The 24,940-nt window shown below is 41.8% G+C and overlaps 1 protein-coding gene across 1 annotated transcript in view; it reads right to left on the reverse strand.

Moving 5' to 3' along the window:
• The window catches only part of CNNM2 (cyclin and CBS domain divalent metal cation transport mediator 2), a 119,852-nt gene that overhangs the window by 19,523 nt on the left and 75,389 nt on the right, over positions 1-24,940 (reverse strand). Inside the window, exon 2 of the mRNA XM_008937543.1 lies at positions 2,171-2,314. Coding sequence (XP_008935791.1) covers positions 2,171-2,314 — 144 coding nt within the window. The remainder of the gene's footprint in view (positions 1-2,170; positions 2,315-24,940) is intronic.

Genomic DNA, 24,940 nt, shown 5'->3' on the forward strand with positions numbered 1-24,940 from the left:
TGAAAGCAGCTTTCAACAAAAACTATAAACATGAAATTGCTTTTACTCTAACACAGTTCAAATGGATTTTCATGGAAACAGCAGAAAGGCACAGCTCCAACACCAAGGTCAGTCATTTAATCAAATTTCAAGTTTCCAGCAAAGCAAAACAAAACATTTTTAAGACTTCAGAACAAAGGTGTAACAATGCTGCCAGAATTTTTCATAAGGTGTACTTTTAAGTAAACACCTAGCACAGAGCAAATCTGTACAAAAGTCTCAAGTTGGCTTGGTCTTACAACAATGGCATCAGAGAACTCTAGAACTAGATGGGGTTACTAGCACTGACACACTAATACCAACATTGAAAATGAGCTGCCTTAACCTATCATGGACAATAAGGTACCTTCAGTAAACACAAAGCACGTCACCACCGCTACACCAATTGGAAGCGGTTACAGCACATCAGTCTGCTCTCTCCCTTACTGCTACAGCTGCCTTCAGTGTAAACAGTGACATGAACTCCAGTGCCTCATAAAGAAACTCGAAGTTCATCTTCATGATACATAGCAGGAGTCACCCCCCAAAACTTCCTGCATTCTCCAGGAAGCAAAGTTTTCCTCCTGTTCTGAACCAGGACTTCTCAACACTAAAAACTTCTGAGGAAGGAGAGTTTCAGATGAACTCATGTTCACCAGCTCAATTTTGTTAATCTAGGAATTCTTCAGAAAGTAAAATTAAATTCTTGTTTCCTTGCTGTCTAACATGCTATTAATGGTGAAAGTTGGGGGTTTTTTTGTCCTACAGAACAACATAGCATGATCTATGTGGTTTCTCTTAACAACAAGGGGAAAAAAAATTAAAAAGCATATGCAATGTCTTTTCACTCATAGAAACGTGGAAATATCTCAAAGGCGATGAGACAAAGATAGGATCTTTTGGGAGTATACAAGAAACTCTGAATTCACCTGTAAAAGCACTACATTGTAACTGATTAGCCCAACAACTCATTTGTGAAGGTATGAAAAGAAAACTATACTAACTGGATATCTGTGATTTGCATAGTAATTAGATAGTTTAGCATATTTTAAAATACAACTGTGATTTACAGGAACCTTGGGGCACATAAATACTGGTAAAATACCGACCAGCTACAGAATGTAGTTCAGGCAATAACAATCTATTAGGAAAAGTAGAATTATGCCTATACCACCATGCAAATTGCTTATTTGGCATAAAGGGAGGATAGATGATGCTTGCACAGGCCTGAAAAAAGATGCTGCAGAAACATTCAGATCCCCTTCTTGAAGAAAAAAAAAGAAAACAAAGGACAGTTGAACCATGCCAAAGATATTTAAAATCATTATTTCTATTACAATAAAATCTAGAGACATCCTTGCGCTACACATGAACACAGTAAAAAACAGCATCTGCCAGCAAGTGATGAAAACACAGATAAGAGATGAAGAATGACAGACATGAAGTCCTGCATGCACAGGCCAGACTGTGCCAATGGGAAAAGAATCAAAGATACTGGCCAAAGACCAGACACATTCTAAACTGGGAAAGAAAAGAGTCCAGATCTCTCAAGTCACAGGTAATTGTTGACCCGCAGCATCATCTCCCTCAACATATGTTAACACAAAGGAACAAAGGAGCTTTACTGAATGATTAAAAGGAGTAGTTTAAGACATACTGTTTTTCAGCCCTGAAGAAGACTTCCCATTTGTAGGCTTTCTGAATGAGTGACAGAGAGACACTCTAAAGAGACTCCATTCCCCTTGCTAAGGTACTGTCTGGAGTAGACAGACTAGAGGCCTTTGAGGCAAAGAGAAGGTAGGGGACACTGTGAGAGGTTGTGAGCACTGTAACAAAAAGATCTAACAGAGCCACTGTGGTGGAGAACAGCTAGCAGGAGAGACCAGATTGTTGCACATGTAAACCCTCTTGATGGAACAGTCAAATAAAGAAACTTGTCTTGTGTCTGAACTATACAGCACGAAGGGGTGAGGTGCCCATGCTACAAACCCCCAAAATTACATGGAACATCTAAGGGATCTTCAGGTCATTTGGCCATTGAGACTTTAAATCAGCGACTTAACATCTCTCAAAACACATCTATTAAAGACAGCTGCTACTGGATGGAGTCTTCCCTCTCATCTATGAACAAAATGCAAACACTTCTACTCACTGTATAGATCTGTTTCATCCAGAATTTCAGACTTGATGATCTCTTCAATCACATCTTCTAAAGTGACAATTCCCAGGACTTCATAAAAAGGATCCCCTTCTCCTTCATTGTTTACTCTTTGTACTATAGCCAGGTGAGACTTGCCTGCAAGGAGACAGATCAGCAATTTAGACATTTGAGAAATTCCTGAAAAATCAGAAGTTACAGCAAAATTAGACACACAGGTATAAATAAAAAGACAAAAGGGTTGGTGTTAGGCTTCATGAAAAACAAGACAAAGTTTAACAGATGCTTAAAATCATAATCTGATTTCTGCCTAAGAAATGCATTCCTGGGTTGCATAAAACCACCCAATGCACTAAAGGAGAACGGCTAAACGAAGTAGCGCTCTCTCTCTAATGTCTTTCCCAGTGCAACTGTCACCCTGGCACTGAATTCATCATATTATCCTGTTGAGAGCTGTTCCACTTCTTGTCTGATGCACTGGCAGAGGAAGGCCAAGCTGGAGCCCTCTTTTGCAGCAAGCTCCAATGATGTGCTTCTCAAGTCTGAAGAAAACAGCAACAATGGCCAAACCACAGACACACGTGAAGAGGGTAGAGCTGGGGAGGTCAGCCCTATCCGTGAGTTTCTTTTTTAACTCCTCCTTGCCTCAAAAATAATTTATTTATACATGCTCCATACTGCTGGCGAGAGCACTTATTTAAGAACTGTTTAATTAAAATACTCAAAGTGACAGTGTCTGATCAAAAAAAGAGAAAGGTAAGATGAGATATACTAGTGACTCTAAAGATCCCCGAGCTGTGCATAATTCACAGTGTTATTTTATAATTCCTAAAGTCCTTTCTGCCACAGGAATAATACTAATACCATGACCCTTCAAATCCCCTTTGATAGCCTTGGTTACCAGTTTCTCTAGCTGCCATTGAAAGCCTGTGCTTTGTAAAGGTGCATACAAAGTGATGTGCATTCAAAGGGTTCACCACATACAAGATAGCATTCTGAAGTATAAATACAGCGGATATGGATATGCTTTCTGAACTATCAGAAGGTAAGCAGCACTGTCTCATTTTCTTCACTGGTCTCAAAAAGGGTACTTATCCCCATCTGTGGAAGATAACCAAAACAGTTCAGCTTTGCTTAGACCCCTTTATAGGCAATAATGTCTGCATGTTCTAAGATTCAGATTATTAGACTAACAAGCATTCCAACTATTCCAACCCAGACTTACTCATGCTTAAAGAATGAAAATATCCTGAACAAATTAGACAAGGGAGGAAAACTTATCAACTACTAATATAAACATTGCATCAGGTCAAGTCAATTCACTTTGGTAAGTTTTTCACATCTGCTTTCCCAGGGACCCAACATAAGCAGTTAAAAACAAATTCTTGGTGAATGCTGTCTGTCGAAAGTTAAATTCTTTTGCTATTCCCAGCTTGTGATCATTTAAAAGGAATTTTCCAAAGCAGGGTCTAATATTAGACTCAAAATGAAGTTTCCATTCCACTTAGGCGATATTCTCACCAAAGTAACTACTGCATAATCTGATTGTCTTGGAGCAACTCGTTTAGATGCAGATGGACATACTTTAAATACCAACTCCACAGCACTGCTGAGTCTTATCTTGAGGAGACCTTACTCTACAGTGAATTAATAGAAAGATGACTTGTGATTTTAACAGATCAACATTCACATTGTACTGAAAGTCTTTTACTGTGCCAGGTTTTATTCTTTGCATTCCTTGCAAGACTTCAGCTCTTTTTACCGCTCAATGAATGGCATTTATAAAAAAAGAAAAGGTGACTTCATAAAAACATGAAAGATTTAAGTACTGTTATCATTGCTCTTCCCCTGTAATATATTATGCCAATTATATTCTTTCAATATAATGATGCAGCACCAAAAAAAGTCACACAGAAAAAACAAATATTGTAATTTATTTCCCAGCACCTGCTCAGATACTAGTATACTGCTTTCAAGTCAAAAGTCGTGACTCCTTCAAGAACCACTGCTATTACAGATCAGAGCAGCTCATTTGCCACATGCTTGTTCAGATGCTAATTCCTGAGGATCGCTGTTCACATCAGGAAAAAAAGGAAAAACTTCTTTACTGTGAGGGTGACAGAGCACTGGAACAGGCTGCCTTGAGAGGTTGTGGAGTCTCCTTCTCTGGAAACTTTCAAAACCCACCTGGCCGTGCTTCTATGTAACCTGCCCTAGGTGAACCTGCTCTGGCAGGGGATTGGATTAGATGATCTCCAGAAGTCATTTCCAACCCCTACCACAAGTGATAAGAGTGCTCACATGTGTCCAAGTGGTTAAAATAAATCTAAAACAACAACAACAACAAAACACAACAACAAAAAAGAACCACCACAACCAAACCTAACAATGCAAATAACTCGGTGCTTCAGCTTTCAGCAGAATCACCAAATTACAGCCTTCTTCTCCACTTCAGTACTGCCTATGATAAAAGCTGAACTAGGTGATAACATTTTTCATTCTGAAAAGGACAGCCTTTCTGACACTGGACTCCTGGACACACCTATATAAGCAAGGGAAGAGACTGATAAAAGTGTGATTGGGGAAGGACCTGAGGGGGTGCAATACCACGGGAAATTGTACATGACTTTCACCCACAAAACCAGTTACGTGCTCTTTCCATTGGAGTGGTCACCAGTAAGAATTTAGGATCACTAAAATACATTACACTCTCCCCATTTTAGCAGCCATAGCACTCTGATTTGACCAACAGTACTCACCTGACCAAAATCTGTACCAGCTACTGCCCTCTTATGCAAAGTGAGCTGATAGGGAATTAGTTCTGGATGGGTATTGGACATTTTGCACTTTCTACAATGAAAAAGAAGGCTAGAAACTTTTTTTCTGGCTCTGACATAACCTCTGATTTTACTTTTTCTATTTATCACCCAAAGTACCCAGACTACTGAAAATTATCCTAGTTTCAAATGTCGCTGGACCATACATTGCAGAAAGTTTACCTGTTGTAAATAAATTATCCAAATGCAGGCTGACATTAACCTTTCTTCCCTCTTTCCTGTCAAGTCTTCCTGTTCCTGACTTTCAAGTACCCCCTCACTTTGCTGGGGTCAGGTGAATTTAAGCCAGCCTGATCAGGCTGCCTCCAAAAGGCTGCTTTTTGCTCCCAAAATCATCTTCTTTTTTTTTTTGCATTGGCTCCAACGCTCATGCAGTCACTTGATGAGACAAACTAGATCTGAAAATTACGTTTCTTGGGTCTTTGCAAGTTAATTCTGAACCAGATCAAATGATTTGCCAGAAATCATCAGACAATGGAACAAGTGTTGATGCTGGTGATGGAGGTGTCACCAAGATGCATTCCCAGACGGGCTGCCCTCTCAGAGTGCTGCACAGAAGACTGCAAAATACCCTCCACATATGGAAGTAATGAAGGCAGAAGAGGCTAAAGCAAAAAAGCCAGAGGAGCACAAAGATTTTTATACATTGTAAAAGAGCACAACACAGAATGTGCCCAACTTTAAAAATGGCCTGTGAGTAAAATAATGAGTCCACCAAGTGTTTTAAATAGAAATTGGCTACAGCTTTATTCAAAGACTTTATTGGGCCACTGGCACTTGTCAGACCACTTTATTCAATTGAGAAGTAGAGGTTTCAGCTTTATTTTCCACTGGTAAGGACATACACATATCCAACAAGGAGCTGAACAAAATAAATGTCCAGGTAAGGAAACCTGGGCTGTCTACAGTGTTCCTAGGGCTCTGAGAGCAGAAAAAAAATAAACAGAGAAAGCAAGCATGCATAGAAATTATATAAATAATTGCTATACTTCACTGATTTTCTGGCCACAGTCTCTAACCATGCTACATCTATGACATTAATCTTTCTTTAATCACTTGTTTTAAGTGTTCATAAAATGAGATTTAGCAAGCAGTCAGCTCTGCAGATGTGATGATAAAGGCAGAAATTACCTGAGTGATGTGTAATAAACAGCACCAGAAGAGAACTGTGGGCAGTGCTGTGACCCACAACTCCTCTGTGGCCAGAGGCAGGCAGTGTTTGCTTTCTGCCTCAGCTTCCCCCACCTACAGCAACAGTAACATCAGCAAGAGCAGCAGGAGCTTAAACGTGCGCACAGCTTGAGACACAAGTTGAGACAAATGCTAATCTCCCAGTTACATTCTCAGGCAACTAAAGGACCAAGAAGTTTTGTTAAAAGAAAATCCAGCCTCATCGTATTGCTTAAAATCTTAGCACTCAGGTTGGATTTTGCTCTTTACCACAACTCTGATTAATTCATTTAGCTAATTAAGAAACATTAAGATCCTGAGTGAAATCCGCATGAGTCGGTGAACCCAGAAGGAGCTCCCAGGAGTCCATGTGACTGACTGACCACGCACCAGAAGAAATGCTTGAAATACTGATTCTCTTACAGTACCTTGACCATGCCTTGAAAAAGATATGAAAAAAAATTGACCCTTTGATCCTAACTGAGGCATTTATACATTTAGAGCAAAGACTCAAGATATTCTTGTCATGCGGTTCAAAATAGAGATGAAAACATCTGGCCAAGTTCAACATCTGCTGTGGTCTGTACAGAGGGTCTTGTTTACATGAAGAGTTTTGCCATATGAAAAGAGCTGTACCCACCACACTCTTACATGCCACAGACACAAATGTGCTGATAGGGAACATTATGAAGGTCAGTAAATGCAAATGTGAAATTATGACCCTGGTAAAAAATAGCCCACATACATTGGACTGACTGGCTGGGTCTGCAGAAAAAGTCGCCATGGTCCTGATGGACAAGCTACATGAGTCAGCAGTGTGTCCTTGCAGCAATGAAAGCTAACTGCATACAGACTGCATTAGTACATGTGCAACTAGCAGGTCAAGGGAAGGGCTTACTCCCCTCTATTTGGCACTTGTGAGACCACACTTGGAACACTAGTGTCCTGTTTGGTGTTCTCCAGCACAAGAAGGACATTGACAAACTGAAGCAATTCCAGTGGATGGATGGTCTGGGGCTGAAGCCCATGAGGCACGAGGAAAAGCAGAGGGAGATGCAATGGTTCAGTCTTGCAAACAAAAGGCTAAAAGAGGGGTATTAAAAGTCTTTATGTACTTCAGAGGTAATTCTACAGAGAAGACACAGCTGGATTCTTCTTGGACCTCGATACTGATGGGACAAGAGGCAATGAGCACAAGTTTCAAAAATGGAAACTCTCCTTAAATAAGTAAACCTTGTTCTTCATGAGGGTGGTCAAACACTGGAACTAGGGCCCAGAGGGGCTCTGAAATCTCCACCTTTGGAGTTATTAAAAACTCAGTGACCTAAGCCAACTTCATAGGTAGCCTGCTCTGAGGAGGGCATTGGACCAGATGACCTTCAGAAGTCACTTCCTAAATTATACTGTGATTCTAAGAGACTTTGAAGGCAGGACCGACCAAAACCCCAGCCCAAAATTAATTTCTGACTTTTCACTCCTGAATTTCTGCTTAGGAACCTAAAAAAACTGCAAAATTTTGAGTACCTAAGGATGATATGTAATGACAGCAAGTAAGTTTTACTGATCTGGAACATCACAATATGGCCTTGTATGTGACCAAGAGTAACAGCAAAATGATACAACTAGCCAGACTACGCTGCAGAAAATTATAGTACTGCTGGTATAGCTTTAAAGCAAGAGGGATCTCAGGAATAAAGTAGTCCAACAGGAGAGGTGTAACTCAGGGGCTCTGAGCAGTGAGCAACAACCTATACGTGATGTGTATAAGCTTATATCGTAAGTAAGCAACTAAAGATGCTTCTGCTTCCTCAGAAGGTTTATGAACTTAGTAACTGGGAAGATCTGTATGTGTTACTTCCCTCATGCGAGAAGCAGATCTCATTAAAGGCCCTCAGTTTACTTTTCTTTACAAAAAAAAATCAGTACTAAATCAAAGCTACGGTAGACATTTATAAAATAGAAGACTCCTGTTAAATCTTTTGTGGTAAAATTAGAATCAGTCTGTTTTTTAAAAAGCACTAGTCTGAGTCCATTTGCTGCTGGTGAATGCCCTAGAACACTAATCTATAACCTGTTTAATATATCTATAACAACATGGAGAAAAGTCCCAGGAGGTGTTTAGTTGCCCTTGAATTTGCTAACTAAGGATTTGTGCTTCTGAAAAATCTCTGGGCTTACTCTGTTTTGGTTTTGACTGATTTCTACAAAGGTAAACAATCTGGTCTGTCAGTGAGATTCAAGGGTTCAACAATATGTTACGTGAAACAACCAATTTTAAAATGTGTTGTATAATTTAACCATTAAAACCAACTCCCTCTAGAATAGTGCTGGCTTACAAGCAATTATACCTAAGTAACAAGTGTTTTCCTAAATTTCTTTTATGTAGTACAGTTCAAGGACATTAAATCTGACTCCTATTAGCAAAAATTTGCATTCATGTTGTTTGCTTTTGCGCCTTGATTACTTTCAGTGGGGAAATCAGACTGCTGCTTTCCCCCCCTACACCACTAACTGGTGTACGCTGCCTCTGGATTCACAACAATGTTCACAGAATCAAGAGAAACACAAAACTTCTGTACCAACAACCTGGATTCAGACGAAACTTTTCAAGATCCTGCTTTTTTCAGCAGCAAAACACAAAAATTTTTAATATGTATTTGCGAAGGGAACCCAATAACTAACATTCATTTAATACAGCCACATGAAACTCTTCCACGTCCTCAAGGAAATGAGTGAAAGTATCAGTGCAACCACATGGAATACAGTGATTCTTCTCCTTTAAACCAGAGAGGCTACAGTCCCATACAAACATTAACTAGAAACCGCATCAGCCTTCACAGGATAATAAAAACGTAGTACTTTAAATAGATTCTTTGTGTTAAAGCCCATTTTAGTGGGAGGAGACACAAAAAAAAATAAATGGCGAGAGTTTCAGAATGACTTCCTGACAGTGAATTGTATTTGTAAGGAATACTTTCCCAGGGGAAATGGCGAAGCTCAATTACTTGCAACTTTGAAAACTCAACTGGATGAAGCTCCTAGGAAGGACTCAATAATTCTCTGCTGCCCTGTGGCAGATGGAAAAGCAGCAATGAGCTAACATTTTCCATCTCCAGCAGTCTCTCACTTGGTGTAGCCACTCGAACTCAACTGCTGTTGCCTACCCTTCAATCTGTTCTGGTCAGATCTTGGTGAGAAGTGTGCTGTCATAACTTAATTTACATTGCTGCTGCTTCTCCAAGTGAGAGCGTAGCTCTAGACATCTTCTACCTGCTGCAGCTTTAGATGCACCTGAACTGAATGTGGCAACGAACTTGGTTCAGAACCTGAGAAGTCAACTACAGGTCCACGAGTAAAATAAATCAGTTGTGAACCAGAAATAACTTGGAAGTAAGCAAAAAGGTCATTTCAACTCAGAGTTCTGCTATCAGAGTGTAAATTTTAGTAAAGAATCAGGAGAAGTGAGAACATTTAGGGAAAACTATTACCAGGTTTAGGCAGGCAGCAAGAGTGAAACCTAAGAGTGGAGAGGAAAAGTTTCAGAAACTCCTTGAACATTGGTAATGATTCTCTTGCCATAGACAGTGTGTCAATGCTTCCCAGCCATGCAGTTGTTATATGGCAGGGAATCTGGGCTGGATATGGCTGGGACTGACAATAACCAGGGTCCACAGGGGTGTAGCATGTACATCACTATCTGGGCTGCTCTTAGTGTTGGCCAGAACATCTGATTTCAGCTTAGTAAATGGACAAACACAAGCTGCTTCCCAAAACTGGAAGCTGATGTTCCAGAGAAGTATCTTCTGGATCCAAAGCAGGAGAGGAAAGGATGGAAAACGTAATGCTTAAGAGAGAAAACTCTCCCCTTTGAGGCTCTAACCCGAGTACAAGGTTGTGATATCAGGATACTGGTGACTTAAGAAAAGAAACACATTGGAAGTTTAAAAAACAAAACAAGGACATCAGGAAGTGCACCAAACTAAAGTGGACAAAAGAGGTGGCAACAATGAGAAGAAAAATACTGAGTCTGGAGAAAGACCTATCACTATTTGGGCTAGTGCAGAAGAAAAAATTCAGATAAAATTTAAGGCAAGTAAACAGAATACTGAAGTCATTCTTGGTCGTGGTTCAAGTCTTCCACACCAGATTAAAATGACACAGAAGTGCAACCTACACTGATGTGATGTGCCCCGTGCCTCTGCTTCCCAAGGCAAGCAATGACCTTTTGGAAAGAAGTGTAAGAAATGCTTCTCCTTACTGACTTGCACCTCCACAGCACGGTCAGCAAGGATTTTTTCTTGGTCTTCAAGGACTCTAAAAAAGGAGCTGTGCTAATTTTACTGCTTCCCTGTTTGTTCAAGATTGTCCCCACTGATGTCCCCAGCGTTCCTTCAGGGATGAAAAGCATGCACCACCCCGTAAAAAGACAGCCACCAGAGGGAGCACAAAACCTTGGGTTTGCTAAACTCAAAGCCCCAGGTCCTCCCCAAACCCCAGTCCAGCAGCGAGCAGATGGAGATGGAGCAGACGGAGAGGCGAGGTCCTGGATTCTGGCACTGGTGGGGTCTGGGTGCTGGCCTGCTGCTGAATCCAGGCAGGTCTCCTTTGAGGGATGTACACAGCCTGAGATTCCACAGCAACGATCAACATCTGTCATGGCCTGTTCAGTGTCTCATTGCTGCTATGGCTTGTGCTCACCCCACCTCCTTTCCTCTCTTCTACCCTAGAGGGACAATTTCTTGAGCCGTTCATAAGGTCACAGGAAACTGTCAGCTTGGTAGTCTCCACTTGTCCAACACACTGCTTCTGCTAACCAACGGTTGATCCACTAAATAAAAACAAGAACATCAAGAGACTCAAAGCAAGGATGAACTCAAATGACTTTGATCAGGTAACCAAAACACGACACCAACAGAAACAACAGCCTTGTTCTGTATCATTGCAGCCAAAACCCCTATTGATCTAATCCTCCCTCTAATCCTGCCTCCCTCAATTCTTAGAAAAAAAAACGAGTTTAATTTGGGGAGCTTCTAGATTTTGGCATTTACACTGTGAGATTTTAAATCCGACAAAGGTAAAGCACTAGACGGCACAATAGAAACATGTTTGGCCATCAGGAAGAGGTTAGCTGAGGGCAGTGTGCTTACATAAGGACCTAAACCATGCTGGGAGCAAAGTGTATGAGCTGAAAAGGAAGAGCAGCATCTTGGGACTGTGGTTCATGAAAGGAACTGGGGGCTGGATATATTCTCTTTTTTATTATTATTATTACCATCATCAGCTCCTGTAGTTTACTTTTAGGTCACTATTTAGGACATCGGTTTAAAAGGGTTCTTGTGTTACCAACATCTTAGATCATTAATATTCTATTTTAATGACCTGGTTTACTTCAGGCTATTTATATCACATGCAGTTTGCAATTCCAGCAGCTCCAAAGCCTGGCTGATCGATGGCACCATCAGATTTTTCAAGCTCAGTGCAAGGCTTTCTAATTTGTATTGCAGCAGGAGCCAGAAGTTTAACGAAAAGATACCCTGTTAACTTCCTAAATTGGTGACCATATCCCTCACTCAGCAGGATTTAAACAGCCCCAGAACCACTTACATGGGTGTGCTTCCACAGCAAGCAAAGCTGTGGGATAAACACGCTTGTAAACACACCAGCACCAGTGACCTTGACTTTGCACGAGCAGGATCGGGGCCATGTGAGCACTCATGCTCTGACACTGCACAGCTGCTTCACCAAAACCTAACATGGGGTGCCCTGGATCACACAGCACGCTGGGGCAGCCAACGTTACAGACCAACTTCCCATTGCTTGAGCAGAAAATGAAGGATACCTCAGCAATTTGAAGGCACAAGAAACACAGCCACCTTCTCCCACTGGCTTTTTGTTTCAGTCAAGTCCCACAAGGCATAACAAGGCAAGAAGGGCTACTGCAGAACTGTTCCACACTATCAGCAAATCCTGTGGGAAGCAGGGAATATCCTCTTTTAAAGTGACTCTTTTAGAGGTATGGCATATCTAAACATAGCAAACTGTCAAGACAGACCCAAAGCCAAGGATCAGAGAATCTCAACTAGAGTGACCATCTCTAACCTTCTGAAGTTGTCGGCACCATTTTCACAGTGTTTTGGTGCAATTTTAGCTAATGGCACAGAGTACAGTTGAGTCCTGGACCCACGCCTCTTCACTGAGAACACATAAAGATCAACAGATACAGGGGACAGACCCATTTAAATCACCCAAAGATATGCTGAAACTGTCTGACAACAGCAAATATACAGAGGAGTACCTGTGATTTCAGAACTGGGCATTGCAAATACCTAACTGCAGACTGCAGGTTTGTTTTTTTTTTTTTCAAAATACTAATACAATAATGTATGGAAAAGGACACAAAAAAAACCATAATTTTGCATTTTGCTAAGGATTTAAATAGATTTTATCTGGATGATGCATTACTTTTAAAGCCTGTCATGCAAAGAAGCCCAAAGAACTAGTTCAAATGCTGACTCAGCACTTCCTGAAAAAGGAAAGATTAGAGTAAGCTGCCTCGTTTGAAAGAGTGACAATGCTGATGGTATATTTGAATGCCTTCTTAATATTATTGAAGAACAAATGTAGAATGACTGGCTTTGTTCTTAGGAGTTTTCAGTTAGTCGTACATGTAAAATTTTCAAGTGAACTAGTAAAACAACACCATCTTTCCATTCAAACAAGGCAAGATTAATATTCTCAAAAATGTTATTACTGGGTCAAATTTTAGAAATGGAGACTTCAAAGACCAATCTCTGTGGCAATCACAGTATGAATATTTTTAATTATTGACTCTATAAAGCTATTTTTTAAAGTTTTCAATTGTGATCAACCATCTAATTAAGTGTTTCTTTGGGCTAATCTGCATATCCCTCTGGTAAGCTCTTTGCCCATAGCTCCTGAAGGAGGAAGGAAACCTCCCAGCTCAGACAGCAAAGCCTTGCTCCTTCAGTAATAGCCACTGGAGAGAACTGGAAATAAGGTGAAGGGGCAGCCTTGCCCCTTGAGCAACAAGACACTGGAGAAAAAAATGAAGGGGACAGAAGGAGCCTAAAGCAAGAGACTGGGAATTTGTGAGCTTGCCACCATTGGTTTTGCTGTGATGAAGAGTTCCTTTACTCCAGAAGTCTAAGGTTCAAGAGGATCTACCCAGATAATGAAGGAAATCGGTTTGGAACTGAGACCACAGACTATAATGAGTAACCAATAGCAGCTGTTTTTCATTGGTCTCTTTTACTATTCTCATAAGCAGCTTCCTGAGTTAGTCCAGGTGAACCTGACCCCAAATTTTACTAAAGTATTTTGCTACAGTATTTATTACAGTTTTCCTAGCCTGATGACAGATACATTAAGCATGGCATGTGAAGAAGCAAAAGGACAATAAAAAGCAGCAGAATGTCCACTCATTGTTTTATTTTCAAATTCAAGCCAAAATTATTTCAAAGACAGCACATAAATCAAGGTAGCTCAACAGCTTTCCAACTGCTAGATGTGGGTGACAGGGGATGACATGCAACTCACACCTACATTACAATATTATTCAAGTTCTTCTTGTCAAATATTTATCATAGAGTGAAGAGATATGGTATACTAGTGATGTAACAGGAATTGTGCTAGGATGGTGTTTCTTTCATGATCTGCCTGTTTAGTTCAGGGAAGGCATAGTGGAGCCAACCTTGTTTTCTTTGGTATTCTGCAGAAGTCTCTATCATTATTTTAGCCTCATCCAAAATAAATCTGAACATATTTGCTCGCAATGAAATAAGTACTTTAATACCACTGACTCCTGGGACTTCATTTATTCTGACAGCTTTACGCCAGACAAGCTTTGTGGCATGGCTTCTCATAAAGAACACGGCTTTTGGTCTAAGCAGATCACTTTTCCATTCAGTCTCTTCTGGCAATGGACAGATCTCTATTGTCCCTTTAAGACTGTTCACCTCTTTTGTAAATGTGTGTCAGAGCATCTCTATTTTATCTAAGCCAAGGCTCCTATACTTTTGTACTAAAACCATTTAATTGGATTACATCAAGGTATCTTAGGACAGCGAGAGCTCACAAGGATCCATTTGAATAACCTGCTACATACAGCTACAACCCACTGACTTGATGTACCCAGCATCTCCTGCTACACTCTGATGAGAATTCTGGAAAAGCACACCTCCACTAGCTAGGGCAACAACCTCGACTACCATGGTTGAACTCACTGGCACAGGTTAAGTAAGCTTCCATTGTGAGTGCAGGGGGTGAATTAAAACTCGAGCACCCCGTACAGCTTTGCCCACAAACCTGTGCCCATGCTGGGAGTGCTCCAACAGTGTACAATCCCAGCACCCCTGCATCCCTAAAGCCCTCTGACCATGGAAATGGCCTCATAGAAATGATGTCCTATTATCAGGATTTCTGCCCCGCATTTCTTTATTTTTAGCTAAGATTAGGCTGAATTCTTCTACATTCCAATAAACATCGAAGCAAACCAGCTCTAACTTCTGCTGGAAAAGTTGTGGGCAACTATGTCACACAACACATATACACACATTTCACTGTTATTTTCCATGACCACTTGTAAACCCAAACATTCTGGGTATGCCCATACAAAAATATCAACACAAACCCCAACCAGAAAAACAATGTCCCGGGCTCTGAGGTCTTGCCCTGAGATCTATAGTATAAGCAACGGTATTTATCTAGCACGTTAACAATAGCAGAATGGATGTGTGTCACTGTATGCAGTTCGCAGGACAATATCAAAAGACTGGGGTATGAGAGAGTTTGGAAAAGCTAAAGATTCACGGGGGGGTGTGGGGGTGGGTGTATGTGTGTGGGTGTGGGGATGTGTGTATATAGATGGTGGGGATTGTTTTGGATTTTTTAAGCAGATGGGTCTAACATTTGATACCTTTTCCAACTGTAACACCTTTGCTTTCCCCTCTTCGTCTCCTTCTACAACAGCAAGACATCTGCACCTTTCCCCTTAGACCCTTTGTTGGGGCCTGCAATGCTCTTTGGCTTCTTCCTGCACCTTCTGCCTGTTCAGGAAAGATCCCTCCACGAATGCAGCTATTAGTCAGGTGATGCTGTCTTCCCAGAACAGGTCACGGCTGAGCTCTTATCCCTGCCTTAGAGGAAGCAATAGAAAAAATTTCCTCTCTTACCCACACACCATTTTTTCATTAAACTTACAGAAATATGGTATTTCTGACTTTTCTAATTCAATGACTTTCAAAGCCATGGAGGACTAGGACAGGTGAAGAAAAAAAAAAAACAGAAAACAGCCAAAATAGAAAAAAGGAAAAAACAAACAAACAAACAAACAAAGAAACCAACGAATCCCCCTCAAGCAACCTCCCCTACAGCAGAAAGAGGTAGTCACTTCTTCATGACAAAGAAAAAAAAACTAGATTTGCTAGAAAGCCATGAATAAAAGCAATTCTATAAACCCCTACATTATACTGCATACAATTTATTTACTTGAAACATCGTGTCCTTCCAAGCAGAGCTCAAATACACAGTTAGTCTAAGTAAGAGGGACTAGGCATGATCTACTGCTCTGGATCTTTACACACACCAGGTTAATACACCCAAAGGTCCTTGTCCCTCCATGCCTCGTGGAGGCCGGGAGCCCAGCTACGCACGCTGCATCGCTGTCCTTACAAGGGTTAGACAAACAGACCAGCAAACTCTGGTGAAAAGGAAATGCATTTTGAGTTCACAGTGGGGCTATCACTTGGCTATTTCTGTAGTGCTTGAGTCTAAAAAAAGATCCAGTTCACACAAGTAGCTATTTTACCTTACTGTCCCACAAGATCTAAGTGCATTTTTTCCGATTACACTTTCCCACCATAAAATACACGACAAAACGTGACAAATATTTTTAAATATTCCTATGAAAGCATTTTGCTTATATATAGAAACATGAGTATATATGGAAACATACAAAACTCTGTGTTTAAATATAGATGTCTCCTCACTGTATAACTAATATTAGTTCATGGAACTGAAGTCACACACAACAAAAAAAAATGAATTAAAAGTTCCAGTAAGCTTTGCCATAAAGTAGACAAAACAAAACAAAAAACCTCTTGGATTTATGATAATCTGTGTATGAAAAGCTGAATGGTAAATTCCCTTGAGAACCTCCCTGACACAAGAAATACACAACAAAATAAACAAACCAGGAGATGAGATGAATCCAAGAGGCTCACTGAAGAGACATCTGTTCCACATCTTTTTTTTCTCCTCCACTCCAGCAAAATCTGTCATGAACCACAGGAGAGGTGCAAAGAGGTCTTCTTGGGGCCTAAAGCCCACCTCCTGGGGAACAGAAGACCATCACCTTCACTAAGGTACTGGGCATTTGAAGCTCTTGTAGAGGAAACATCTAAAATGGCTACTACAACTGCTACCCTTGTGAGAGTGCTCCACACTACAGAGTCCCTTCTGTGTAAAAGAAATAGACTTTGATAGTTACATGGAGGTGATAAAAGTTCTTCTTTAGACTTATTTGCACAAGTCTGAGGGGTTTGAATTTTACTTTCTCATTATTCCTCCATGGCTTGACGTCCCAAACCCTGTAATTGTTGCACTTAACCAAAAGATAAATGTAAAATTGACTAATCTGTTTCAGTGTCTAAGCTGAGGGAAACAAAACAAGCAGAAAATAGAAGGGACTGTTTTTTTAATGGATAAAATGTAAATGTTTTATCCCTGTCATCAGAGGAATTAATAAAATAGATGAAGAATATCCCCCCTTTCTTTTAAGTGAACAACTCTCAATCCCACCTCATGATATCTGTTCAACCATAATTCTAAACAACACACTATAGCACTTAAAACTGTCACAGGGGCCTGTTTTAACATCCACCCAAACAACTCTGCTTGAACATCTTCCTTGACAAGTACAGAACCCTGGTTTTCATGAAAAGGAGAGTTTTCAGCAATAAAGTTCAGGTACTTTTGTAAGTAAGCTGTACAGACAGTGTCTACTCCAGAGCCTCATGCAATAGCTGTGTAGAGTAGGAGATGCAGATGGCTTTCCAGAAATTAAGATGAATTGCTCTTAGGAACAGAATTTGCCTCCCTTCAATCTTCAAAGGCTGGTGACATCTAACCTGCTTACTTCTATGGCAACTGGATTTCCCTCTTACCAAAAAGTTATTGATGTTAAGCTCTGTCTTCTCCCCTGCCCTGTAATTCCTGTTGCATCAAATACATAGAAAAGAAAATGGGACCAAGGATGAATAAATTCAGTTGCACAACTGAATCAGTAAAATTACAAAGTTTTTTTCCAAAAACTTCACAAATCTCTGCCCCATTTTACAATATTACCACCTACTTGCTGTCTGAAAATTAGCAATTATGTAACAGGTTCAGCTGCACTGTACAAGGGAAGGGTACCACCCTCTGACCTAGAACAAGAAGAGGTTGCATTGTGGTGATCACAGAAAAAGACTCGTTCTAGATCCTGGGACCAAGAACTCCAAATCTACCCAGCTTCACAGGAACACCAAGTTCTTTTTCAACCACAAGTGATCAGGAGCTCAGATCTATTATTCATTGAGATGATGACATGTCTGGCAGAACAACAGCTCTTGGCAGGACAGCAAAATATTTATGCAGTGTAACAACTCAAAGGAAATGATTTGCCAAATTGACTGCAACAATAGTCTTCAACCTTTCTCAATTTGCGGACTGCTAAAAATGCTCAGTGGGAATGCAGAACTCTGTGCAGCTGAGCTCTCTACTGACAGAAGGCTTATTGTTTTTATGGTTATCTTTTACTGAGATATCAGAAATACTCCTTGAATGCACGCTAAAAAAAAAAAAAAAAAATCACCAGACTACATTATTTTCTGGAAGTTTTTCATCCAAATATTAAGCCATCTTCTTTACCATATACAATAACCAAGATTTAAAAGCCTAAAATCAAATTGTTACAGATCTCTGGAAAGTATATATATTCTTCCTAGAGACACCAGCAAGAGCTTACATGACAAATATGGAAACCAACCAACATCTACAGTGGCCAAATGACAAAACTCAAAAGCAGAGGAGCCCCCAGGCCAGGGAGGGCATGCAGCAGTGTATCACTGAACAGAGTGACCAGACAGAAAGTCAGAGCAGATGCAACCCTGGGAGGGACCTGAAGCACTGGATCCCACACGGGTGTATTTCTAAGGAAAGCTGAAGCTGAAATTAGTGGTTGGCGACAGTGGTTTTGTTAAAGGCAGCATTTAGAGATTTATCAACAGAAACAAAATATAAGGAAGGGGGAAGAGAAGGAAAGGGAGGAACTCTGGGAACTGCAACTGTGATTCATGCTATTTCCACTGTGGCAGCACTTGAATCAGTGCTCAAACCACAATCTCTGCCCCAGCTCATTAGACTACCTAGTAATTTTCCTGTGCCTGTACAGTAATCCAGAGTGGGAGCCATGGCAATGGAGGGGATAAGAGAGGCCAGTGTACTCCAGCCTCACTGGGGGCAAGGGAGGAGGAGGTGGAAGGAGCAGGGAGATGATGGCAGGGACAGGATGACTGTCTCAAGCACTGATGTGTTCCATCAGATGTACCATTTCAGCAGAAAGATATATCAGCAAGTCGGCCTGTTGGCCCGGCCACTGCAAAACGGCCGTTTCCTGCAGGAGTCACAACAGGTGATCTGAGGGGAATGCTTGGCAGATAACGCTGCAAAACATTTTATGGGCAAAAGGAGTAGTGCAAAGAGCTCAGCTGGAGTCAACACTGCTCTAGGTGTGCAAGGGTAAGACATTTAAAAGGGTACAAGAGCAAATAGGAAGCTCTTGCCCAACCTGCATCTCACCTGCGATGGCGAGATCTCAGTTCCCACCCTCAGTCACGTGCCTTAAATTTCTCACTGCATTTGAGGCAGCATCACACTCTACCCTCATGCTTCCTGCTTTAAGGTCTTTCTGTGTAACACCCTTTCAAGAACTAAAACTGAAAATTGTTCCTTCTCCCCTTGTGATGAGTCTGAACCAATCTCTGAGGCAAGAGTAGAGAACACAGAGCCCAAATCTTTAATCTTGAACCACCATTGATCTACAAGCAAATGTTATAGCAATTTCTTTGTCAAAGATAGGAGGAAATGTGTTTTCCAAACACAAGGGCTAGTGAAACTTGATGCGCAGAAGAGGTCTGAGAGAAGACAGTGGTGCTTCTGGAAACAGGTTAAAAAATGGCATGGGGCAACACAGACAGCAAGAAAGTACTTGGAGAAAGATTCCACTGATGTGAGTGACATCTTGGAGCAGCCTACTGTTCTTAGAGATGATCATCTTCAAATGTTTAAGGGATTATGAAATGGTGACTGGAATGAAAATGTGCAAACCTAAGGTAGAAAGAATAATACAAATAAAGTTAAATGATCACCAAGGTGTGAGTGACACCAGAGGACGAGCATAGAAAGTACTACCAAGGAAGGCAAGAGCATGCCAAGACAAGAAGGTAAAACTGCTGTAGCAAACAGGATACTCCAGAAACAAGAAAGGGGGGTTGTGCACAGAAATCCCCCGGGTCGTACGAGTGAGTTGCCCAGGGGGCAAGCTATTCGTGAGAAAGTCTCCTGAACGCTGTGCACAATGAAAGCAGCCCTTTTTCCATCCATTTCTCCCAGAGTATTTAAAGATTTGAATTTTCCCATATCATTTTTGGTTCGTCTCTCTCTTCCTATAAATAGAGAAGCAGCAGTGCATCCATCTCTTCTTCATCTTTTTTGGTGGTCTAGCATTGCACACATACTGGAATGTTTTTCTAGTAAACGATAAGTGATGGGAAACAAGTCAAAGACAAAGGACAAGAGACCTTGAGCTCAGACAAGTAGGAAAGATGGGAGCCTTCTCCTCTTTCCCAAGAGGCAGGTATCTCTTTCTCTGGACCAAAGGGTTTTGTTTTGGAAACAAACGTATCTATTTCTGTCACTTCCTTTAGACATGTTGTCTTCATGGGGCTGATAGTAAGACTGACTACAGTGTCTGAGAATTACAACTTGGCCCCCAAAAGAAAGCATTTCTAACCTAAATATGAAACCCAAAGGAAACACACCCCTGCTGCTAAGCACACGTCTCAGTGGACTAACGCTGTGATCCATGCTCTGCTTCCAGAGCCTTTACTTTAATCCAAAGTCCAATAATCGAGTTAGCACTTTGCAAGGAAAGCTAAAGCCCCTGGGGTTTCTGCTGAGCGGCCGGCCAGTGGAGAGGCTGAGCTGGACATCAGCAGGTGGTCTGGCTGCCATGGGAAAACAAGTGTGGTGTGGGCAGCTGAACAGCTGAGCGAGGAGCTGCAGGCACGCCTGTAGCTCTACCCTGACCCACAGGAGGTCAATCACACCACTGGATGTTCCCAAGAAAAACAAAGCCATGAACAGAAGAGGAAGGGTAAGACATAGCGAAGGGACAAAACTCCAAAATCAGGCACTTTGGTCTTGGAAGTTGCTTCATAACTCAACAAAGCCCACTTCTATACTGGGATGCTTTAGCACAACGTGAAGGCAGCACAGGTATCTCAAGCTGCGGCCCTGACGCACCACTGCAGGGGTGAAGAGGACGCAGCCAGCCACAGTGACACAGCAGTGCCTCCAGGAGCTGGGGACATAGCTGGGGAGAGCGGCGGGAGCTCATGAATTCCAAAAGATCACAGTCTTCCATCCCTGCTTAAAAATAGGAACTGCGGTCAAGGGCTTGAGACAGAGAGAGTCAAACCTCAGCATTTGGATCCAGATTTTGAAACCACAAGAGGTCAGAGTTAATTGGTGGCTGATCATTCAGAGGTCCTGGGACAACTTAAGAACCAGCAACGTGCTGTAAAATCTTACTGAAGTCAGGCTCCTATCTCCCATTCAAAAGACCTAACAATATCCCTGAAAACAGTGGCCCTGAGCAGCACACTTCCTAGGCTTACCTGCTCAACACGTGGGGGAAATGACCAACTTGCCAACTAGCCATAGGATTAGACAAAATCTGGTTGCAAGAGCTGCAAGAAGGAACAGATTTCGAAGTAGGCAGAGGTGGGTTAGTTCTTGTGGGGCTGGCAGGGTCACTGACTCTGGGATAGCCTAATCCACTAACAGGTAAATCCCCTCCACAAAACATTCCTTCCTGTCTGAAAAGACTTATTTGGCAACCAAAGCCCCCTGCTTTAGAGTAAGAGCTGGGGAGGAATGTGACCTGTGGCTCCTGATGGGAGAAGGACCCAGCACATGGGGTACGAGGCTGAAAGCCACCCAAGCCTCCGCACATGGGGCTCTCCAATGAACTGTCCTGACTCCATGTACAAGATTATTACTTGGCAGGAAGGACAGTGGTCACTGAGATTTGGCACTTGCTGTGCTCTTTAGATACATGAACTACACAACGTTTAAAGGTCCTTTCCAACCCAAACTACAGCTGGATCTACAGGAAGAAGGAATTCTTTTTGGTGGCTTTGGCAAACACATTCCAAGCATAATCGTTTCACCTGCTAATTCTGATGAGGACAACACCGAAACTAACTCAATGGTCTAAGACGAAAGACAAATGAGAGACTTCTGGTTTGGACTCTGCTTCAACATGCTCCCAGATATTGCTCATATATGGAGAGAAAGCCTGTACTCGGGTCTTCAGGCAAAGAGAGAGGGCATTACAACTGTGCTGCTGTGAGCTGGCCAGCCCTGGGATCCTCCTAGCTTATCAATCCCTCTGTCCGGCTTCTGTTCCATGATTTACCCCAAATGATGCAGAAAAATGCCTTTTCGTCTTCCAACATTTCTCTTTGCAGCTTTCTAACAGGTGAAGGTTTTGAAGGGATATGTTACATGGCACTGCACCGCTGCTGTCCTTGAACAGAGATGTCTTACTCCCTGCCCAGAGACAGATTCACAGCAGTAAAGAGCCTGCAGTCTGGTGTGCACGTGCCGTGCACGGCCACTCATCCATTGCTCCAATTTCTATCAGCATGGGCATCACCTCAAAGGCAGGAGTGCACAGATCTGTCTTGCAAGGTGTCTTGGTCAGTCATGGCGGTTTTGTCTACACGGAGCTGTGGAACAGTCGTGGTAGGAGTAGTTGATAGACCTGCTGCAGCTTCTCAAGTGTGCAGAGATAAGCATTGCTATCAGACCTAAGTCACTATAAGATGAAACTATTTCCCTAAAAGAATCTTTAATTTCACACCTAGTAGTAATTTTTTAGTAAATGGCAACGTTTCCCTCCTGCCCCAGCAAACAATATTTCTCAAGTGTTGAAAAAAACGAAACAAAAGAAGCTTCAGATTCTGCATCATCTGGGAAAAAAAGATCACTGTTTTGACTCACCACTAAAATAGGTATGGAAAAGTACAAAAATATGAAGAGGACCCAAGGGAAGAAGTACAAATACAGCCATATTTCAAATCAATGACTCCTCTTTACACATTACCAGAATTGGATGCTATTTTTGTATTACTGTTCCTCCAAAGAAGGACATGTGGTTAGCTTGCAGTTAACAATTGCTAATAATTTCCTGTATCATTTTAGTATCTCAGAGCACCAGACATGTAATAGAAGTGGTTACCATCTGCTCTGTTGTATGCAGTAAGACGCAAATCCTTGATTTCTCACAAGCTGAAGGAACGACTAGGGCATGTTTAGGACTCTCTAGCTTATGGGAACTTGCAGCTGCCAGAACCAGTGATTTCAAGCAAGACCTTTGGAGTGAAAATGCAAGCTATTGAGAGAACCCCTTGGAGATCCAATTCAATCCAGTACTATTTGCTTTGGTTTTCAGCCTGTTTTTTCTGCTAAATTTTCAGGGAGAAGCAAACTCCATTTGGGGCTCTAAGAACATTCAAGATCTGATGAGAAATCTACCACGGCTCACTTCTCTTTCACAGGATTGTACACAAAGGCTCCTGATTTCTTCCTTCCTGTTTTGGGGGATTTCAGCTGTGTATGAATTTCATCTCCTTATAATCCCTCATTGGAAATGATCGGTACTGCTTCTCACAAGCCTGTCACATGGGAAAAAAACAAGGCACAGAGGAGGTGCTAACTCCACCTCCCAGCAAAAACAGTACTCCCTGAAGAGAGGTGAGAGAAGACAAAGGAGAAGGGGACTTTACTGAAGAGCTTGCAGGTCATTTTGTCACTTTTGCTGTCAGCAAGAGCCAGGCTAAAACCAGTAGAGCTGCTCACAGTAAAGAGCATATCTAAATTGATAAAACCAGTCACATTGGATTAAGGAGAAAGGAGAAAAGATAGAAATTAAACAAAGGAAAGACAGATCAAATGAACAAAACCAGATGCTCTTTCAGATAGCTCTTCTCCAAAAGTAATACATCCCCCAAGTAAATTGAGATAGCAAAATAAAGCCTCCAGTCTTCATGAGAGCAACAGCACATTAGATCAACCAACACAAACACACATTCCTGTTAGGAGAATTAGAGTAACGGAGATTTTAAGCAAGACTACATGTGCCTGTAAGTTTGCTTTGCAAATCCAATTTCGCTTCCGATCCCCTCATAGCTTCTCATCCATGGTTTTCTATTTCTACTACGAAGGGCTCTAGTGCAATTATGCTCAGTTACTAAAAGCCTCTTTGCTCTAATCCTCTTCTTAGCCCCATAAAGTAACAGCATCAACTGATACCTGTGAGCTTAGCTTTCTCCACAGGAAATACTCAGTAGAGTTCACAGCATATGAAAACACCCTCAGGACATACCCATCTACACCAGCTCCCCTTAGCACCTTACCCGTGCTAAATAACAGATTTACAAATGGAGCCAAACCAAATTTTCAAGGCCAAACCTCATAATTTTAGTATTTAAAGGAAACACACAAAAAATGGATGGGAAATCTCAACTTGTCATGAGGACACAAAATGCTTTGTCTTTATAAAAAACTATTTTAAACTACATGAAAAACAAAGTTATTTGCCGTGAGGCTGGTGGGAAGTGGGTGCTGAAGAGGGGGCACTGTGCTGTTACTTTTGGCACAGACGCTGAAACCAGGCCCTAACACGCATAATTAGGGAGCAGACTGAACTCTTCCCTGATCAGTTCTCATTAACCACCAAGCTAAAGGCAAACTTAGAGAGAAGTATAACCAATTCTGATTTGAGCAATGAAATAAGGCAAGCAAAAGTTATAACCATCTTGCAAGTCTTTTTGAGAGGTATCAGAACATACAGAATGACTGCAGTTCTCCCTTTGATTCAGAGAGAGCTACAGGTTTTTAAGTCCAGCTGTTTAACCCCTGCAATGCACAGTGACCTTTTTATTTTCCACTGCTCTTGCAGTTTTCCAGCAGTTTGAGCTCATTTGGAGTAATTAACTCAACATGGAGCCACAAATGGAAAATGTTGCCGGTAAGTTGTTCCATTCACAGCCATTTAGTCTTGCACTGCTTGCGTCACGGTGCACTACCTGTTTCCCCCGGCTCCTTAGGTGGCAAGGCTTCAGACCTTGAGGCTGCTCTGCTCCTGGCAGTCACACAGGCTCCAAGAAGAAGTCAGTGACCTTCCAGCCAGAGGACTCCACCCCGCGCACAGTGTCTGCATGTGCACCTTCCCTCTGCAGCCTGCCCTGTGTCGGTACTCAGGGGAGGGACACTGTGCCACAAGGCACAGGAGCCCACACTCCCTGACCCACTGAGGAATCTACACTCCTTGAATCTCACTATGGAGGAACAGCAGTCACTCCAGAACAGAGGTGTCACTGAGTTTCCATCATAAACCTAAACTGACCCT

The sequence above is a fragment of the Merops nubicus genome, unplaced genomic scaffold, assembly GCF_000691845.1.
Source record: "Merops nubicus isolate BGI_N331 unplaced genomic scaffold, ASM69184v1 scaffold19593, whole genome shotgun sequence".
In the NCBI taxonomy this organism is placed as follows: Eukaryota; Metazoa; Chordata; class Aves; order Coraciiformes; family Meropidae; genus Merops; species Merops nubicus.